The sequence below is a fragment of the Vulpes vulpes genome, chromosome 12 (genome assembly GCF_048418805.1).
Source record: "Vulpes vulpes isolate BD-2025 chromosome 12, VulVul3, whole genome shotgun sequence".
Taxonomy (NCBI): Eukaryota; Metazoa; Chordata; class Mammalia; order Carnivora; family Canidae; genus Vulpes; species Vulpes vulpes.
This window is the reverse complement of record NC_132791.1, coordinates 151,819,375-151,835,147: the sequence shown is the minus strand read 5'-3', so window position 1 is coordinate 151,835,147 and position 15,773 is coordinate 151,819,375. Positions and strand designations below refer to the sequence as shown.

General features: G+C 40.6%; 1 protein-coding gene across 13 annotated transcripts in view; it reads left to right on the top strand.

The window, feature by feature from the left end:
* Window positions 1-15,773, top strand: part of FGGY (FGGY carbohydrate kinase domain containing) — a 413,290-nt gene that overhangs the window by 69,211 nt on the left and 328,306 nt on the right. For all 13 annotated transcript variants that reach the window (XM_072730788.1, XM_072730787.1, XM_072730782.1 and 10 more), the window contains one exon: window positions 7,191-7,279. In XM_072730788.1, coding sequence (XP_072586889.1) covers window positions 7,191-7,279 — 89 coding nt within the window. The remainder of the gene's footprint in view (window positions 1-7,190; window positions 7,280-15,773) is intronic.

The following is a 15,773-nucleotide window of genomic DNA, read 5'->3' as shown; positions in this document are numbered from 1 at the left end:
CTGTGATCTTGGCAAGAGAATGTGATGAACTGAAAATAGGTTAGTGATGTAAGATGTAGTGTGATGGTTAATTTTATGTGTCCAATTGACTGGGCCTCTGAGTGCCCAGACAGCTGGGCAAACATCATTTTGAGTGGATCTGAGAGGGTGTTTCTGGATGAGGTTAACATATGAACTGGTAGACCGAGTAAAGCAGATTGCCTCTCCACTGTGGCCTCATCCAGTCAGTTGAAGACCTGGATATAACAAAAATACTGAGTAAGAGAGAGTTTCTACCTGACTGCCTTGAGCTGGGGCATTGGGCTTTCTGCCTTTGGACTTGGACTGACTCTTCTTGGGTCTTGAGCTGTTGGCCTTTGGACTGGAAATTACACTATCAGTTCTCCTGGTTCTCAGGCCTTCGGACTCAGTTTCGAACTCATGGATCACCAGCCATCTACTGCAGATCTTGGAACTCCTCAGCCTCCATAATTGTGTGAGCCAGTCCTTATAATAATTTTCTTCATACGTGTAGGATTTCATATATATGAAATATATATATATATATATATATATATATATATATCCTGTCTCATATATATTTCCTTTTGCTTCTGTTTCTGTGGAGAACCCTAACTAATATTAATAAAGGGTGAAGTGGTGGGGACCTCTTCATGAATTAACTGAGAGTTTAAATTAGATGGATGATTGCATGTAAAAAAGGAGCGAGAAGGAGAGGTAGAAGATGACCCTTTGGGTAACTGGATCAACTGACAGAAATCAAGGCAGAGGAAAACATTTTGGGAAAAAATAACAAATTCTGCCTTGCACGTGTTGAGTTACAGGTGCAGTGGAAGACCAGGAGGCATGTCTCAGAGGAGAGGGTGGAATTGGAATTTGGCAAGTCATTTGACTTGTTGGATGGAAGGGTGGGAGTAATTGAGATTGCCTAGGCAGCATGTGAACAGTGAGTAGAACATTTGGGTGAGGGAGGAACTCTGGGGAGCATCCACATTTAAAGGGCAACTAAGAGAAAGGTGCTGAAGAAGTAGACAGAAAAGCAACAAGAAGGGCATGAAGGGGTGCAGGAGAATGAGGTATTAGGGAAGACCTCCTCACCTCTTCATTTGTCTAGAGCTTCTGCTTTCTTTCATGTCTGTTCCAAGACCTTACCCATTCCAAAGCTGCCTCTTTGTATTAGGACTCCGTCCTTTCCTCCCTCTCACAGACAGTACCACCCACACAAGGAATTGTGTTGTCTAGGTCACCATGGCTCCCTCCTTTACTCCTGGGGCTTCTGCATTTTATTATGCTGTAGGGAGGCAGGCACCTGAACTAGCAGTGGGCTAGTCATTAGAGATCCACATTTTAGTGTATCTTTTACTGATCTAACCTTGGGACAGTGTGCTCCTTTTCCGGTTGCTAGTTTCTCAACCTGCAAGGTGAGGTTGATCACTTTCTGCCTTCCCTGCCCTGCAGAATTGTACAGAGCAGATGAGATCATGCACGTCAAAGTGCTTTGAAACACATGGAGTTCTGTAGCAGTAATTAGGGTGAAACCTGTTGACTTATCAGGCACTCTACATTATTTCATTTATTTCTCACAACATCCTTTTGAGATAGATGTTAGTAATATGGCACTTGAGGAAGCGGGGGCTTAGAGAATTAATTTGCCTAAAGCTACACAGCTGGGAAGTGGTGAGGCCAGTAATCAAACTCAGGTCTGCCTGACTCCAGGGTTCTTAGAGCCCACATTCCACAGCCTTGTTTTCCTAATGCATGTGGTGGTATCACATTCCTGGCAAAGTCAGCTTTGCTAAATATGATCAGTTTTCATGAAAATGATAACTTTTTTTATGGTTGGGAAATCAGCTCTCGTGTGGGTTCTGAGTTTGCCTTTCTGTACAACAGTAGGGCTCTAGGGGAAGATGGTGGGGGAGGATGTATAGAAATCCTAGTTCCTAAAAATTAAATTATGAAATGGAATTATTTCATTTCACAAATAAGTTCTGTGATGGTACAGTTAAATAATTCCTTCTTTAATGGGGGCGGTCCTGTCAATTCAGATTTTTGTTTCTTGGGTTTAGTTCTCAGTACTGGCATAGATGCTTATTCGACTTGACCTCTAGGCTTCTGCTCAGATCTCTTCCCCATGAAGCCTGTTCTGGCTACTACAGCCCCAAAGCCCTTTTCCTCCTTTCAGAGACCCTTGTCTATGATTACTCATTAGAGGAAAATATATGGCCCACACCAAATATTATGATAAAGTTATGAGGCTGACTCACCAAACGTTGGTATCAGGCTCATTACATTATTGTCATACATCATCTTATTAATTACCTCTTCCTTTGTGCACATCTTTCTCCAGCTCTGCTGTAGTTTTCTTTTGAAAGGGCCTGTCTTTAAATTTCTTTGTATAAAAAAAATAAATTTCTTTTTATATCCCAAAACTTTTTGCATTTTTTGCATTTTCTTTTTTTCATGTATGAGCTGATTTTTGCCCTCTGGAAGTTTGTCATTTTGAGGTCGATTTAGGCAGTGAGGGCCTGCAGGGATTCACTGAAAGGATGATATTTGAGTTGGATTTGAGTCAAAGGTTGAAGTTTGGTTATGGAAGAAGGTGGGGAAGTCAATCCAAGTAGAGGCACAAGCCTCCATAGAGGCATGGAAATGTGCAAGAGTATAATGCATTTGGGCAAGCAAAGGAAATGAGGTGAGTACCGGGTGGAGCATGCTAGGAGATGAGCCCAGAAGGATTCATCATTATAATGGCCAAGTTGGAGCCAAGGTGTTGAGTGTCCTGAGAGCCATGCCAAGGAGTTCAATGATTCTAAGCCATGAGAACTGTTGGATCATTTTAAACAAAGGAATGTAATGGTAAGTTTTCAGTTTTTAGAAAGATGCCCTTAGTAGCACAAACCACTCAGTGTATCTGTCTGTCTGACTTGAAATATGTCCGGTGTTTAGTCTTTCCTTTGTGGTTGGGAGTTTGAAACACACAGTTGTTTTATTCATCCTGGGAGGTTTCTGGCTACAGATTATGATCCACTCTATGTTTTCGGCATCATTTTTCTTTTAAGAATAACATTGAGGATTAAGTTTCCTCCTGAAACACCTTTCTTCTCTGGCATATCAGCCTATGCCCTAATTTGGAGTCTTTAATGTAGAGTAAAGATAAGGTTTTGCTTTTTCATTGGTAGTTATGGTGGAAAACAACGTTGTGAGTATTTGGGCTGTCCAGGCAGGATGGTTTACTGGGTGGGGAATTAGGGAGCTCTGTTCCCTCCCTTTTGTTTACCACACACAGCAGATAGTGTGGGCAGAACTGCTTTGCAATTAATAGCAAAATACTTGGAGGATCCTGTTTTAGCTGCTCACCCCTACTTTCTCATGCTGTTCCTAAACCGTGGTGTCTTCCGACATACACTGCAGGACTTTCCTCATGTTCCCCATTAGTTCCTTCGGCATCGAGAAGCCAGGAGATAGCTCGCTGCCTCCCTGGACACCACAGAGAGAGAGGGCAAGGGAGAAAGTTACATCTTTCGGCCCTGATGCTGGCAGGGCGGATGCTGCCTGGCTCTGAATCTTGGATATATTGCTCTATCTCCACCCTCTGCTGAGACCCGCAGCTGTGTGCACTTTGAGTTGTAGCCTCCTCCCAAGAAGTGCTGTGGTTTTATGAAGTAATAGATGATTAAAAAAAAAAAAAAAGTAAAAAGTGGTTCTCTTTGGTTGCTTTCAAGCCTGGGAGATTGCTTAGCTCAAAGGATCGTTATTGGAATTCAGAAGCCTTTAGTGCCAAGTCATATACCCCAAATCATGACTGGTTTCTTTCTTTTTTTTTTTTCTTGGAAAGACTAGTTTTTGTTAGTTGCTTGGTAACTGGAAGATAGACTTAACTCATTAAACACAGAGATCTTCTAGTGTGGACTAGTTTCAGCTGTCACATGTTGAAATAGAGCTAAAGTTGGCGTGTGTTGAGGGCCTGCTCTGTGCTTTCTCCAACCCATATACCATCTGTGCATGGAAGGTGTTATTAGGTCCACAGAAGTTACGTGAGCTGCTCAGGATTGGAAGTGAAATCTCTGAAGTTTTATTATTGTCTACAGAAGTGTGTTTGGAAGGGCTTTTTTTTTTTTTTTATTCTTCTGTAAAGAATGGCAACAGCTTCCATCATGATATTCCCCAAAGGCTAAATCCTCCATTTCTGGTGGGTCTGGAAGCCTCAGGACGGTGACTATGGCATAGCAGAAGAAAGGAACACTCACTTTAGGGCTAGAAGTCCTATGTAACTTTGGCCTAAGCCTTGTATGGAACTGTTTCAACATTCCTGGTACAAGGCTGCTGTATTTTCGCCCACACACCTCTGAACCACCCTGAGAATCCTATGACATGAGGCATGTGGGGGCTCCCTTGTGAGCTGCGGAGGAATCAGAGGAGGGCACTCCCCGTGTCTTGATGCAGGCCCAATGGTTACAAAAATAGAATTAATTCAGTAAGATTGAGGCCCTCATCTGGGACTGTGTGCTGGCTGTGGAGTGGGAGGGAAGGAGAGATTTTCCCACAGAACTGGATTAAAAATCCATCCATGGGGCTACATGCTCTTGGCCCATCTGGCACCTGATGACAAAGCACTTGTGAATCATGTAGCCCAACATAAGAACAGCATGGGATCCTTACAGATAGTCTGTCAGCATCTCAAAGTAAGAGATCAGGCTTTAGGAGACATCCCCTCTCATCCCTGCAAACTCTGCCCCCTTCTCTTTGCTGGCTCATCTCCAGACTGCTTTTGTAGAGAAAGTAGGGCCTACTGCTGCTGCTCTCTCTTCCTCCAAGACCATGTGTGTTCTTAAGGATACCTCGCCCTTCTAATCAGATGCTTCTAGTTTCTCATCCTATAGACGGAGTTGGACTGGGGTCTGTGGCTTTGGTAGATGAAGCTGGCTCCGTCTCAAGAAGAAATGACGTTCCCGGGCTGCCTCACGCCTTCCTACCTCAGCATGTCTCTTTTTGGCAAGAATCTTGAAGTTCTCTTTGAGACATTTGCTCCAGTCCCATTGTCCGCAGTGGCTGTCTGCGTGGCTCCAGGCTGAAAGCTCTCATTATGTGAAATCTTTTAATGACCGTATACAAGATCTAACAGAAGCAGTTGTTTTCAGAGTTGAGGAACATTGTTCAGCTTTGGCTTAAAGCACTGGTTGTTGCTGCTGTGGTTTAGTGGTTGATTTCTGGTGACTGGCTTTGGACTTCTGGAACCCGTAGAAGGAGGCTGCCTTTTCTCCTCCTCCCTAGAAACTGATCACTGAAACCACAGAGTAGAGGGAAAGTGATTTCGGGTACTGCCCCGAAGGCAGAGTGTAGGCTGACTCACACAGTTTCAAAGGCTACCACTTTCCTGATTGTGACCTGTTAGGGTCTGAAGATGCCGCTAGTTCATAGCTGTGTTAGGCACTTTGAGTTAGCTATAAGTTTTGCTTTTGCCATTAACATGTTCGAAGACAAGCTTTGCCCTCTCTAGATGTAAACTCTCACCCCAGTGCCTAGGAATTAAATCAACAGCAACAGGAAGACTAGAAAATGGGCTTCCCACTGTCATTTACATCTGAACCCTTTTGAGATTACTTTTAATAGTTCATAGAGTAGTGAGAGAAAAGGGGGGGGGGTGCGTAGGAAGATCTCAGGGAATTTGAGGGGAAATGTAGAGAAAGGCCAGTCATATGTCTGTAAAGTAGACGTAAGAACACTCAGAACTTTCCCCTCATTCTAAGGAGATAACACTGGTGGAATCCATTTCTAAACTCTGAAGCATTCCTCACATGAAAGAGATTGGAAGGTAAAAGTGAGCAATCTCTCTAGTCGTCCAACAAATATTTATTGTCTGCTGTGTGTCACCCTCTCATGGATACTGGAATAGATCTCTTGTGGCACTTCTTCACTGTGGCCCTTAAGGTTCTCCAAGATACTCTTGTGCTTGTGATACATTCCTTTTATTGTGGCCTCTTGGGAAGGGGATAATTGAAACCAGGACTTGGAGAGTTGCCTGGATGGTAGGAAAAACCTTATTTGCTACTGCTTCTGTCTGCTTTACTCTTCTCTTTGTGAAGTTCTACTTCTCTAGGTACTTGGCAGAAAATGTCCACTTTACAGTTTCCAAGTTTATCACCACTCCAGTTCCATCCACAGGCAGAAGTTAAATAACTCCATTTGGATCCTAAGTCTAACTTCCTGAAAGAAGGAATCTGATTGGCTCAGGAAGGTCACATGCCCATCCCTGGTCCAGTTAAGGGCATAAGGGGACTGGAAGTCAAGTAGTTTCTACCCTGTGGCTAACTAGCCAGCCCTATGTAGGGGAGGAAAGGAGAGAGTTGTGGGGGTAATATCATAGTTCATAAAACTGACAAGGTCTCTGACGTTGTAGTTTAGGTTCTCATAGTAAAGAAAGACAGTACACAAATAATCGTGGGGTGGAGTGGGTCATATGAGACTCAGACCTACCCTGAGTAGGAGATCCTGGAAGGCTTCTCCAAGGAAGGGTGGGTAGGGTTAACCAAAGGGTGTGGGTGACATGGATGTTGGGAGGCAAGAGGGTGGTAGAGGAAAGAAGCCGCCCAGTGGCAAGAAAAAAATCTGACCACATTGGGAATGTGGAAGAGCCTGGAAGAAACAAATGTTTAAGTATTTTGATTATCTTGGTTATGTGCCATTCTCTTTGGCTTAGACAGGAAGTTGTTTGAAGGCAGGAACCAACTATTGTACTGCCTTTGGAAACTGTTGATGTGGGGAGAATTTTACATGACAGGCACATTGTGTGACATGTGATAGTTTCTTAGTGCAGTTTTCTTCCCAGCTTATAACTAACCGTTCAGCTTTGAAATTTTAACTGTGTCTTGAAGTGTATCCTGTGACCCCTCACTGGGAAGATGGATTGCATACCCTCTCGGAGCGTGCTTCTTCCCCCTCCACGTTGGCCAAGGGGATAAAAGGGAAAGGATGGTCGTTTTTGGAAGGATCAATAAATGCCAGTGTTTCTTTCCTATATAGGTACTGCTTTTATACCATCCTGCTCCCCGGCCTCCAGCCCCTGAACAGATGTTTTATTGGACATTGTTGGCTATGCTTTTGTTTTGAAAAATTTGAAACGCTATTGAAAGAGGGGAGGGGTAGGGGAAAAAAAGCCCATAATTGATTCTAATATATATTTAATTTGGCAGAACTTGAGAGAGACTTGCTGGGATAAGGCGGGACATTTCTTTGATCTCCCAGACTTCTTATCGTGGAAGGCAACAGGTGTCACAGCACGGTATGTTAATTACAAGTTGGATTTTATTTGCGCTCATCCATTCTCGGGTGTCTGTATATATATATTGCTTTCTTAACTCGCTTTGACTGGATGTACTGTTTGTACATCTGCATGCGATTTTGCATACTTGAAACATCTTGAATCCATCTTCCACCTCCACTGCACATGCCCAAACACCATTGTTCCTCTGAGGCCTGGAATGTTGGTATCCAAGGTGAAGACCATTCATTAAAATTGGACACATTTGAAGGAGACATGAACAGTCCATCATGAAATGTGACTGTTTTTCCAAAAGCACTTTTTACGTGGTGAATAAAAGAAAAACAAATTTTTTTGGGGGGGGGGCCTTAAAATGAAGGCAGAGATATGTTTTTCAAGGAAGCTGATTTTAACTGGATGAGTGTGTTGGTTTTTACATTAATGTACCCGAATCATTGCAGAGTGTGGGGGTCTGTATGCTGGAGTCATAGTATTTTTCAATAAATTATGAATGTTATAAATAACTATGTGCTATGTGGCAGAGACAACTTAAAGAATACTTGGTGTGAAGCAGCAGCTGCTATGATTAATGGTGTGGCTGTGTATGTGTGTGTATAATAGAGTCAAGTTGAATATGAAATCTCAAAGCCTGCAAGTCTGTTGTCATCCTGACCTCAGGTTTCAGGGGACACACAAGGGGAGGCAGCAGGACAGGGGAAAGGTTTTTCTCATCATGAAAATGATTTAGATAATCTGTATTGAACAAACCTGTGAGAAAGAGGATCATTTCCCAGAGGACAGATAAACCTGTGTAAGTACATATATTTAGGGAGGCAGGTGTTGATCTTAAAGTCTACTCCTTCAGGGAGGGCTAAATCCTCCCCATTTTCCTTTTTATTTGAAGTCAAAGGAGGCTTGGAGTAGGAGTATCATTTTTCCCTGTGCTCTTCCTGTCTATCTCATTTTGTATGATTTGGACCTTTTCTTGATAAGAGTTGATAAGAGTTCAGTATTAGGGGCTTCCAGAAAAGAGATAGTAGAGGACATGTTTCACAAGCACGCCATTCTTCATGTGAATTATCTCCCTGTACCACCAGTGAACATTAGCCACAGGTCTCAGGATAGTGGGGATCCACATGTGTATAATGATGGCCTCAGCATACCCCAGGTACTTACCCTTGTCTAGGGGAGCAAGCCCTGGGGGAGTGGTCTGAACTTTACCCTCAGAAGGTACAATTAGTCACTGTTTTACTACTATCACCAATGGGGATGTCTGTGTGGGGGGTGAAGATCTCATATTGAGCATTCCTCTTTTGGTGTGACATTAATTGCCTGAAGTTATTTCTGGAAGGACTTTTTTTTTGCTCCCTTTGTGTAGTAGTGAAAGCAGCATTTCCATCATTTTAGCCAAATGGACCTATTAGTCAAAGCAGTGCTGATAGTGCGGCTGTTGGCAATACCCCATTGGCCCCCAAAATTTTAGGGCTCAAAAATAGAACTGCAGATAGAGGAGGACCTTGCTTTCCTTTTTGTTTTTCCTTGAGTGTTATTCAACCCAGGGTGTTGACTTCGCCCCTGGTTCTTTCTGATGGCACTGGATAGTCTACACTCCCATTTCCTGGTGTCTGAGGCCATATTAAGACCGCAAAAGTGAACTTTTAAAGCTAGCTCTGGCTCAGATTTAATTGTGGTGGCATGCATACCTACTGTGGAGTCACAGTGTGATTTGTAGTTCTCCATTCTGCCAGATGTGAGTTGTGTGACCTTGGGCATGTCCTTTCCTCCTTTAACCTGTCTTTAAAATAGGGATCATGATACCTACCGTGAAAGCTTGTTGGGACAGTCCTATTAAAGCACCTTTTCCAAACTAGCCTGATTATAGGAATCAGCTGAATCATTTATTCAAGGCACAAATCCCCAGGGCTTCCAGTTTTAAGCCTATTGAATCAGATTCTCCATGGGGTACCTGGGAATTTATACATTAAACAAGTACCCGAGGTGGTTATATATGATCAGGTAATTTTGGGGAACATTGGTTAACAGAATATACAGGAAAATGATATATGACTCTAAGGTACTTCACACCTGTGAGGGATTGGAAGTATTTTAAAACTTTTAATGAACTAGGTAAATTTAAAAACGAGAGCTTCTTTTTGGCCCATCAGAATGTGCTCGGGGGCTTCCATCCCCGCCCACCACAATCTGAAACCCTTAGAAAACAGAAAGTTTAATGTTAGAAGTGATTTATTGGCTGTCCAGTGTTCCCTGCCTTTTTTTTTTTTTTTCTTATTGGCTGTGACACTCATGACTCATTCTATTTTCATTAGTACAAATTTGCAATCCCCCCTTCCCCTGCCCCTTGCCCTGTACTCATGAGCACCTTCTGAAGCCTCTTCTACAGCCTGTCTCCTAGAACAGAGCCTGTGGATCCTGGGGCACCAGGCACCAAATTTCTCTTATGAAGTGATTAACCTCTCCCCGTACCCCTGCCTCTTGCACCTGTCTTTCTCTCCTGTTGGTTCCTTATTCTCTCAATTCCTTCTCCCTTCTCTATTTCAACCTGCACAATTAGGACAAAACAAGTAAGCCCTCTGAACTTTCTTGATTGGAGAATTGGGACAGTGACAGCACCCAATCTGTGGTGTTATTGTGTAGGCTGACCAAGGTAACAGAAGAACTTCAACGCACTGCTGAGAAATGTTTTGAAGGAATTAGCTATTTTGTTTAGTTTCCTTTCTCTCTCGATTTTGGCAAGGAGTCTTTGCCTGAAGTTGTTGGCAGGGTGGAAAGAGGGAAATCCTTGTAGTCAGACTGACCCGGGTTCAGTGTCTCATGGTGCACTGTCTGCAAAAACTAGTGAACTAGTTCCCTCACTGAGCCTCAGGTCCTCACCTGGATGTATTCTCTTAAGGTCATTGAGAAGGTTAGAGGGTCTGTGGACAAAATGTATAGCACACAGCATTGCAGCAGTGCTTGGTTCTTTTAACGAAAAATCCCCATTGTCTGTCCCCTTTCCTAGAATAAGGGTGATGAGGATCCGAGTTTGAATGTGCCAATACCAGGAAACTTTGGGGAGTGAAACATGACCTTGGCATCATCTGGGCCAACGGGAAGTTCAGATTTGGTGTTTGTTTGGCTCTTACTGTGATTGTTTTGGGACGTTTTGGGGAAATGAGTGCCAGAAAGACTAGAGGGTGTTTTTTATTCTCTCTCTCTCTCTCTCTCTTTTACTTTTTATTATTCTAGTGGTGTTAAGGCTAAAAAGTGATCAGATTTCACCTTGTCTTAAAGCTTTCAGACTTGTTTCTGGCAGTGACATTGTGTAAGAAGTCCTCCTCATTCTCTTCTTCCCCTATCTGGCTTTGTCCTCCCACCTTTGGTTGTTGTCCTTGTTCCCCTAAATATGGTAGCTACCCTTGTTTATCTGGGCCACTGAGAAAATCACCGCCTGGCCTATGATTGACTTGTAATTCAGCTTAATTCTTTTCATTATATGAATGAAAATAATGATTGCTATTTTTGTTATTAATAATAATGTGATCATTATGATTTTCAGGTGCCTTCTCTTTATCTGTGCTAGGCATATTAGCAAATGTGAACCCCACTAGTCCTCATGACCACTGGTTAAAGCAGGTGGTGGTATCATCATTTTGCAGCTCAGTAACTAAAGCTGGACACTTTAGTAATTTGCCCCAGTCCAACCCTTGGATGGGTCACTACCCAGAATTTTGGTTACATGACAGATGGGAAGTCAGAAATTTGAACACTGTAACTTTGTATCATCAGACAAAAACATATTCACATGTATAAATCCTCCCTCTAAAGAGATCTGAGATGACTGGTAAAAGAATAAGATAAAAGGTGATAAAATATGTAAAAAAAAATCACACAGGAGGGAAAATATTATAAGAACACCTAAAATGAAGCTACAGACTTTGTAAAAGCTCTAAGATTCTTCATAATTACTAATAGATTTGTTTCTAAGTTTCCTAGTGGCCAAAGTAAAGAATAGAACATTATCAAGATTAACTGAGTAAACAGATAAAAACCTAACTGCTAATCAGGAGAAGTAGAATTGTTTCTAACACTGGAGGCTGAGAGAAATTTCTTTTCCTAGCTATCAGAGGTTGGCAATATTTTAGAAATTATTTAAAAGTATGACCTATTACATTTAACTATAATTTCAAGTATACTTTTTATTTTAAAACAGTTTTAGATTTATAGAAAAGTTGTGAGGACAGTACAGGAGAATTCGTAAATATTTGACACCCAGTTTCCCATATTAGCAATATTTTACATTAGTATGGTACCTCTGTCAAAATTGACGGACCAATATTGATACATTATAATTAACTAAATTCCATACATTATTTATACATCAGTAGTTTTTATCTAATGGCCGGGATCCTATCCAGGATACCATAAATATATATGGTTTAGTCATATCTCCTTAGGCTTTTCTTGGGTGTGACGGTTTCTCAACTTTGTTTTTGATGACCGTGACAGTTTTGAAGAGGAATAATCCTGTATATTATAGAATGTCCCTCTAATGGAATTTGTCTGATGTTTTTCTCATGAATGAGATTTGGGTATTATGTTTTTGATGGACCACAGTACCATTCTCATCATATCATATCCAGGGTACATGCTATCAGTATGACATTACTGTTGCTGTTGACCTTGATTACCTGGCTAAGGTATTGTTTGTTAGATTTTTCCACTCTTAAGTTACTCCTTTTCTTGTATATGGTACTTTTTGGAAGGAAATCACCATGCACAGCCCACATTTAAGGAGTAGGAAGTTATGCTTCACCTCCTTGAGGGTGGGATATCTATATACATTATTTTTAATTTTTCTGTATGGAAGATTTGTCTATTTTCAATTCACTTATTTTTATTTCTTTGGACTAAAAGATATTGATGGCCAGGCTAAGAATAAGAGACACACTGGTAAGTTTGCTTAAAGGTTACATGTTAGGCACTTGATAGAATGAGCACTGGGTGTTGTATGCAACTAATGAATCACTAAATTCTACCTCTGAAACTAATAATACAATATATGTTAATTAAATTGGCTTTAAATAAAAAAAGTTATGTGTTAGAATTTCTGAGACTTTTCTGAAATGGCATATGAGAAAAGATGGCTGATTTCTAAAATCTCAGGTTGATCTTCCCCTTAGATTTCTGTATGTGGTATGTTTATTTCCCTTCCCTTTCCCCTCCACAACAATATACAATTCTGTGTAAGTTGTCAGTATTCTGTCTTCTGCTTTAAAGAGGTTAAATTTATAGTTTGAAGAAACTGATAATTTAAAATAGCAATTATTTTCCTGATTTGTGTGGTTCTCTATTTTTTGAGTTTATAGGGGATATTATTATACTGTTATTTTTTCCATGGTTATTTGCTAATCTGTCAGGAGAAGATTCTGGTCTGGTTATTGATCCAGATCTGTAGTCATTTTCAAAATAGAATTGACAAGATCTCAAAAATAGTATCATATTTAGACTTCTATTCTACTGTGCTTTTGTTGTTCTAAAAAATTGTAAATCCACTTTGTATAATTTATTTTTTACTTCATATATTACTCAGTTTTCCTTATCAGTAAATATTATCTGAAAACATGTTTTAGATATCTGTATTTTACCCTATGTCAGTATAATGTCTGTGTCAATTTTGCCAAGTTTTGAGGATTAAAGTTGTCTTATTTTATTTGATTTATTTAATTTTTTAAAAAGATTTTATGTATTAGAGCATGAGTAGGGGGAGGGGTCAAGAAAGAGGGAGAAGTAGATTCCCCACTGAGCAGGGAGCCTGATGTAGAACTTGATCTCAGGACCCTGGGATCATGATCCAAGCTGAAGGCAGATGTTTCACAACTGAGCCACCTAGGTGCCTCCAAAATGGTATCTTATGTTAATCTGTATTTTTTGACTATTAAATACAATTAATTTTTCATATATTTAGCAACCACTGGTTTTATTAATTTATATCAATGTCAGTTCTTATGTCCATTATACTAATATTTATATTGGATTTTGGTGTGTTCTTAAATATTGGTGAGAACTCTATGTAATCTATCAAAAGCATTGAACTTTTGGTATTCAGGTATTATTTTTGAAAAAATTTTAAACCTACAGCAAAGTTGAGAGAATGGCATATTGAACACCATATCTTTACCTACCTTCTTCAACATTTTCTTCCATTTGTATCTTAAGTGCTCTGTCTCAAAGGTATTTCTTTTACTGAAACATTTGTAAACGAGTTGCAGACATCATCTACTTCCTCCTAAATTCTGCAATGCGATCACCTAGGAGTACTACTGATACACTCCTGTGTAAACACAGTGCTATTATTACACTTAGGACAATTAACATTGATCTTCATTATTTGAATTCCTAACAGGTATCCTTGTTAAGGGTTCCAAGTGTCACTCACTCTTGATTTTCCCCAGGATTCTGACTGATAGAGGCTACATAAAAAGCATATTAGCTAAATGAAGAACAAAAGCCTACCTCGTTATTTCAGAAAATGACACTTTGACCTCTAATGTGTAGAGCTTCTGGTATATTAGATGGATAGTGCAGCTCAGAAGTGAAACTAAACCAGTATGTATGTGTGCATGTATGGGGGAAGGAAGACTGGATATGTCAACCAGCTCTCTAGTCAAGTAGCTGAGTCAGTAGTATGAATGTAGACCCTGCCCAGGTATACTTACCTGAAGCCAAAGCATGCTGGTTGCACTTGGGCATGGAAAGAGAAGGAGTGTGTTTGATGTGGTTGTAGGAATGGCTGGTCACCTGTCCTTAACACAGTCACCCTTAAAACATGGCTTAATATAGTCCAATCTCTGCCATCAGACGAGCTCTTACCCGCTTGGAGAAAATTAAGGAAGTGGGGAGATAGGGTGCAAAGTCAGCTGTGCCTCCTCTGGTGCTTCTGAGTGGAGAAAGCAGATTGGGGGGGGGTGCAGTTTCATACTTCCTGAGGGCTGAGGCAGCAGCATGGCAGGAAGAAGGGAGAAGCTTCCACTATAGTATCTGCCTTTGGTGACATGTCCATAGTCCACATCCTTTACTTAGTACTTGACTTCCTCATTGCCTTTTGCAGTTGCGTATCAAAGATAAGACTTGATTAAAAAAAAAAAAGTGTTGGGATATAATTGACATCTTTTTTTTTTAAGATTTTATTTATTTATTCATGAGAGACACAGACAGAGAGTCAGAGACAGAGACACAGGCAGAGGGAGAAGCAGGCCCCATGCAGGGAGTCCGACGTGGGACTCGATCCTGGGTCTCCAGGATCATGCCCTGGGCTGAAGGCGGCAATAAACCACTAAGCCACCAGTGCTGCCCATATAATTCACATCTTATGTAAGTCAGCCATTTAAACTATACAGTTCAATGCTTTTGATAGATATTAATTTTTATGAATTGTAAAATATATATACGGCATAAAACTTACCATTTTAACCATTGTTAAGAGTATGGTTCAGTGGCAATAATTAAACTCATGGTGTTGGACAACCATTATCACTGTTCATTTTCAAAATTTTCTCCTCTCCCCAAAGCAAAAACTCTATATCCTTTACGCAGTAGCTCCCCATTCCTTCCTTCCCTTACCCTGGTAATCACGAATCTTCTTTCTGTCTCTATGACTTTGCCTATTCTAGATACCTCATAGAAGTAGGATCATAAAATATTTGTTTTTTTGTGTGCCTGGCTCATTTCCTTGGCATTATGTTTTCCACATACAGCCATGGTGTAACCTGTACCAGAATTTCGTTTTTGTGGCTGAAGGATACTGCATTGAATACATATACTACATTTTGCTTTTCCATTCAACTGTTGGTGGACCCATGATGGATGATTGGGTCCATCCTTTTGGAATTTTGGAAGGAAGATTGCTTCTTCCTTTTGGCTGTTGTGACTAATGCAATGAACATTGATGTATGAGTATCTGTTTGAGTCTGCTTTCATTTTGTCGTGGGCATATACCTAGGAGTGAAATGGCTGGGTCATACGGTTAATCTGTGTTTAGCTTTTTGAGGAATTGCCAGATTTCTCCGTAGCGGCTACATCATTTTCCATTCCCACCAGTATTGTGTGAGGATGCCGATTTTTCTACCTCTTCACCAATCCTTTATTTCCTTTTGTATTTCTTATTATAGTCATCCTTGTAACTATGAAGTACATCTCTTTGTGACTGAAAGCTTGATTTTTTAATGTTAGAAATCTGAATGAAAGTGAAATTGATTGAATTTAGATTATCCTAGAGGTAACATTTTTTTTGGTCAGAACTTAGTTGAAACTGAATAAGGATTCTTTAGGAGTGTCATAAAATTAAAGATTTCTGGGGGGAAAAATCAAAGTTGTTCTTGACATGATGAATGCTAAGGCTCTTTGACTTGCATTGTTTCATGGTCATATTGAAGAATGATTTCCAGAACAATGGTATGAAACAGTTTTTCTAGGTTCTAGGAAGAACAATTCAGTCATCTTCTTATATCAGCTTATT